The sequence below is a fragment of the Macadamia integrifolia genome, chromosome 10, assembly GCF_013358625.1.
Source record: "Macadamia integrifolia cultivar HAES 741 chromosome 10, SCU_Mint_v3, whole genome shotgun sequence".
In the NCBI taxonomy this organism is placed as follows: Eukaryota; Viridiplantae; Streptophyta; class Magnoliopsida; order Proteales; family Proteaceae; genus Macadamia; species Macadamia integrifolia.
In genome coordinates, this window is record NC_056566.1 from 21,352,691 (window position 1) to 21,358,745 (window position 6,055).

Genomic DNA, 6,055 nt, shown 5'->3' on the forward strand with positions numbered 1-6,055 from the left:
TACGTACCGATATATATCGATACTCACCAATACGTATCAATACTCACCGATACGTATCGATACTCACCGATACGTATCGACATATATCGATACTCACCGATACGTGCCAATATATACCGATACGTACCGATCGATACATACCGATACTCACCGATACGTACCAATACATACCGAAACGTATATTTTACCTCAATTTTATAATTTTCATAGTCGTATCGAGGCATATCGTATCGTATCGATGTGTATTGGTGGTGTATTAATGCATATCGGTATGTATTGTAAGATATATATCAATACGAAAGGATTTTAAAAATTTCATGTATCGTATCGATGTGTATCGTATCGGTCGGCTAAATTTAAGATACGTATCGGAGGGTATCGTATCGGTATCGGAGATACTTAAAACCATGAGTGGAAGGGTAATTCTTTCTAGTAGTAATGGGCCTGGTTATGGACCTATTTGTGTTTGGGCCTACTGGATTGTATCAGCCCAACTATGGGATGAGTATTTAACTTTTTCAGGGAGAAAGAACGGATTGGGCTCCTCTCCTGAGCAGTGATGGCCGTGGTCTTATTTATAGCTACCTGAGCGATTAACATGTGTCCAAGCGATGATCTAATGGCTCTTGACACGGCACCTCTGTTCTAGTCGGTAGAAGCACAGCCATGGGATCATCGCTTGGATACGTGTCGATCACCTAGGTAGCTATGGGCAGATATAAGCGATCATTGCTCAGGAGAGGGGCCAGATCCAGAAAAAACGCTCTCAATCTGATGTTGCCTATGCCATACATAGCAAGCATGAAATGACCACGCTACCCTCGCTAAAGATGTTCTTGCGTAACCTCCCATTGGTCTTGTGTACTAATGTTGCCTACACTAGACTTGTAAGATTCTTTTTTCCAACTTTTAATTTTCGGGACAAGTGGATAATGTAAGATTATTTACTGGATTAGTGTATATTTTCTAATTTGAGGGGCTTGGGTCGAGTCAGACTCTAGTCTTGGGCTATCCTTCAAAGCCTACGGGATTAGTTGTATATTATCTAATTCTTTGTAAGGGCTTGGCATTAGTTTTTTTACATATAAGGCTGAAGTGCCTAGCCCATTTGAGCCCAACTTTGATCATCATTTAGCAACCTAGTGATGGCCTTAAATGATATTATTATTATTATTTTGGTAGAAACAATGATATTCTTTTCCAGTGGACCAAATGTTAGGCCACATTGTCTAAATATCCCAATGATAATCTAACATACAATTATTTTATGTTGCATCATGTTTGTTGATAAAGTGTTCAATGGAATTTTTTAGATCATGTTGATCTTATTAGTATATTTTATTGATGTAAATCTCATAAGATCAGACAAAATCTATTTCAACTTATTTTCTACAGTACAAGTCAAATGGTCTAATTTATTGGCTTGATCCTTTGGCTTTTCATGTCAAGTGGATTTGAATTATTAAATGTCTTATATTAATATTCATGTTGATCTATTCCTTATTTACTATATGTACAACTCCCCTTCATATACTCGAGGAGCTTTCTCCATCAAATGTCTTAACGTTTCAGGCTGGACTCTCTAATATTGTCAATTGCCTTTCTCAATATGTATGTCCACGTGTAGAAACAGGTAGGATAGTGTTGAGATCTTGGGAGTTATAAAATTATTATCTCACATCTATGCAAGCATCTCGTGGCATAACCAGTAGAAGGTAGATGTGATAGAATGAGAGATCACTTTTTTTATTATAACTAGTAAATTACAAATGCGATGCTAGATAGATCGAATGTGAAAAGCACCAACATAGAAGCCTTATCGACCTGTGATCCGCCTGAGAGTTCGGAGGATCCTCTAAACAAAAGCATTTCGAATTTATTCAAGTCCTTACTACATTAATATACTTGAGAAGCACTTTCCACTTAATACCTTAAAGTTCTAGATTGGATGTTACCAATAATAACAAAGAAAAAGAGAAAATTGTGTAGTTTTTGTATCAAGAGAAAATTTTAAAAAGCACAAGACCTTTTCCCAGGCATTGTCCCTGTTGAGCGGTGTTGGGGTAATTTTTATGATTCATTCCTCCGAGAATGCAGGTGTTCCATCCTTCCTTCTGCAAATGCGCAACATATTGAATTTTCTCCTAAAGTTGATATCAAAGACTCAAAACAAGTTGACAATTCCAACGTTGGATATCGAAGAAGTCTAAATTGGCCATATATTAACTTTCATACTCAAATTTATTAAATATCCTCATGTGTATTGTCATGGATCTCCATTTATATCCACGCATGCCTATGCGTACCCTGACAATTAGTAGATCTCTCATGTTTTGTACAATGCTTTGATTCAGAATTTAACAAATTCCTTTACCATATGGGCTGAAATTTGGCATGTGAATATAAGACCCTAAATCCATTCATCCACAAAGTTTCAACCATGCATGATTTTCAATTTGGCAAAATCAAGGCCCGCCTAGAGAACCATCTCTAAAATCTAAACTAGCATGCCTCGAAACATCATATCATCTTTTTTTTTTTTACCCTTACAAATCAAGGCAAATAGAATCCATAGAGGCTGAAATTTGACGTAGAAGCAAGAGATCTTGAAGTTTGCTTGTCCACCAAATTTCAACCCTATCTAACTGTTAAATGGAAAAAATAGACGTGCCACTATCACCCAAATCATTATCAATAATCATTCTTAATCATCATCAACAATCATCATATTACAAATTAATTTAAAATTGATATTTAATTAAAATTAAATAAAATAAGAGAGATGATCTCCCACGACACCATTGTGGAAGCGAATCTGCATATCACACAAATGGTGGTGTGATGAATGATACCATTTATATGTGGTCCACAGGAGGAATGAGATTTTTTTTTTTTTTTAATATAAAATAATATGATAAAACTAAAGAATCTTATGTAGATACCTGTGCAATTGTCGAAGTGAATAACAAATGAAGGTTGGGACAAAGAAAACAAATGAAAAGTGAATTGAAGTCAAGAAACTCATGACACATGATCTCTCATGTGTGCCAATACTATAATGTTCATCATAAAACAAATTTAACATTGTTGGCCATCGATAGTTGTTAAACTCGTATTATAATTTAAGAAGAGGATTCTCTGAGCAAGCAACATAAAGGATCTTACTATTGAAACGTGACAAAATGATATCTAATATTGAAAGATTGTGGAATCAAGGTGAGGAGAAGAGAGAGACACAAAAGTGCTAATATTATATCTTGCTTTGACGCAGAAGAGATTTTTTATTTTTTTTTAAAAGAACTTTTTATTTCTTGAAAGAAAAAATTCTCCTAAATCCATGAAGTTCACAAACCCCTATGGGGTTTTCTTATCTCACCGAAATGCCCTCCGAATACCTTTATCGCATATCTCAGATTCTGTGATGAATGGATTCCCATTCACCATTCATTGTGGGTTTAGGAAAACTCTATTATTTTTTTTTTCAAACAAAATCAATTAATTGAATTAGTTAAGAATAAAATCTATTGAGTTTTGGGAAGAAGTTTTATACACGCATAGCCATGGACAAAACCGTCAGATGGAGATGAGAAAGTTGCACCGTAGACTCTCATCCCTTATATATAGAGAGATTGATTTGTCCAGTTTTCTTCACCGTCATAGCAATGCAAGCCCAATTAGTTTATTAAGGAATGCTTATCCCATTGCCATTGACTGATTTGTATGATTATATCTCATGTTCATCAGCCCTAGATGTTCCTTTTCCTCTTTTTTTTTCTATTCATTTTTGGTAATATCCAGATATTACTTTTCCTATTTGATCATTTTGGTTTCTTGTAATCACATATTTCTTTTCTTCAAAGCTAGACAAACAAAAACTATTATTTTTATGAAAACTCATAAAAATTTTGACATGGTCAAGGAAATTCAGTAACCTGTCGTTTTTTTTCTTCCCAAATAAGAAATATATTTTTCGCGATATTGAATCTTTTGAAAATAAACTTTAAAAAAATGATTCTTAGAGCTATGTTCAAATGGAAGATTTTTGGACATTTAATCCACTTAAAAAATTATTTTAGGGAGAGTCCGTTTAGTCTTATGTAGGTCCATAGCCCAATTAAAGCCTGACATCGACCGACTCGATTACAAACCATACCATGCCCCCTAAACCTAGGCCCGTTTAAATAAACGAACATTCAAGGTGTAAAAGTTTCACACCGTTGACTTGACCAAGACCAGCCCAACCTGATCAATTGACACCCCTACTTAGAGCCACTAGCACCCTCTCTCTCTCCAACATATGAAATAATCTCATTATTTTTCTTCATAAGAAACTGCACCTCATTGATGCATTCTTTTATGTTGCTTGCACATAAATTGCACATGAAACCTTTTTCCTAAACTAAATATAATCCAAAATCTTGACTTTTTTCTTGTCATGAGTCTATCAACAATTAATAATACTTTTCTTATAAGCAAAGAATATTATTTAAAAAATAAAATATGAAATAGTAAAATTATTGTCACTCAAGAACAATTAACAAGAGAATTGATTTATTAGATTAATAAACCAATGGTATGACCTTGATATAAAATGAATAACTAAGATTTATCGTGTGATTTACATGGGTAATTACGAAGAAAATTTTCCCCCACCGAATAAAAACGAACCTCCAAAAAAATGAAAGTTCAAACAAACCTTTACTATAGTCATATTCCCCATCCTACCCACATTAATGTCCACATTGAAGAATTTATTCCTTTGTCGTGGGTGAAGGAATCTGCTTCCAAATTTCGGTGTGGTCTTTTGGAAGCAAGGAATATTTTTATTTTTATTTTATTAACAATTAACAATAAGCTAAAATATCTAATTGGTTAACATTCTCTCTCTCTCTCACTATATATATAGAGTTAACAAGTGGGCGAATAAAGAAAGAAAAGGGTTATGAGTGTGACCAAAACAATGTAACACAAAAGGACAAAAATAGGTTTCTTCAAAAGCAATTTAATTGATCACGTGCTTGGATATGTTTGTCATATTGAGAAAATTAGAGTGGCTTAATGTCATTTTACTTAGACTTTATTATCATTATTCCCATTAAAGCCCAAAAAGCAACTTTTATTTCGGATTCTAATATCCTCTAATAGCATATAGCGTATTTACCCATTCTTATGGGAAAATTTATAATTAAAAAAAGAAAAGAAAGCATCTCTCTCTTTCTCTCTCCTCTGTGTTTCTGTTCTGCTGACGATCTCCGTGCGCAGAGCGGTAACAGCTCTGCAGCATATTCTTGAGACCAATTAAATTCCTCTGTTCTTATTTTCCTGACGGATCTGCTGTTTCCGGATTCAAAACCGTTGAAAAGGAGCGAGCCTTTATGAATTCGTCTCCTTTTTTTTTTTATTGATCATCGATCGGTTGATGCATCTCAGCATCTCTGACTCTTGAGAATTTGATTTCTGATTCTGGAGAGTTCTCTGTTTGATTTACAGAAAAGGAAAAGGAAATTAACACTTTTTTTAAATTCTGATTCGATGTTATCGGATTCTCAATAGCATTTAATCAGAATGGGGTCCGGGAAAGGAGAAGCATCTACGTCGTCGTCTTCGGTTCCGTCTGAAGACCCGTCGATCTTAAGTGAGTGTCTGTTGCAATTATTGACTTGCTTTGTTTGTTGGTTCTCTTCGATTTTGTTACTTCTCCTCCCCTTTTCCGGCAGCTCTTTTGGAATTTATGTGGAGTTGGTGAAAATGAAGGAATATCCAGATTCCAGATGGTTAAGAGTTAGGGCTTAATTAATTGACTTTTGGAGTTTTTTCTATTGAATATTTGTATTTTTTTTTTTTTGTATGTATTTTGGCGTTAGAGAACTTGAGCTGAGGAAAATTAGGGTTTTCAATATTCTTTCTACTTCAGTTTTGACTGCAAGTCACGGAGAAGAAGAGGAAAATCAGGACTCTGATGTTGTAGCTGGCTACGAACTTGTTAAACGCTGCCCTTTTATGGGCATTAGATGGGAAAAAAAAAAGGGATTCTGCTCTGTTGATGAATAGGGCT

At 34.6% G+C, this 6,055-nt stretch overlaps 1 protein-coding gene across 1 annotated transcript in view; it reads left to right on the top strand.

The window, feature by feature from the left end:
• The first annotated feature begins 5,187 nt into the window (after positions 1 to 5,187).
• Positions 5,188 to 6,055, top strand: part of LOC122090467 (vacuole membrane protein KMS1-like) — an 8,295-nt gene continuing 7,427 nt past the window's right edge. The window contains exon 1 of the mRNA XM_042660066.1: positions 5,188 to 5,635. Coding sequence (XP_042516000.1) covers positions 5,566 to 5,635 — 70 coding nt within the window. The 5' untranslated portion in view covers positions 5,188 to 5,565. The remainder of the gene's footprint in view (positions 5,636 to 6,055) is intronic.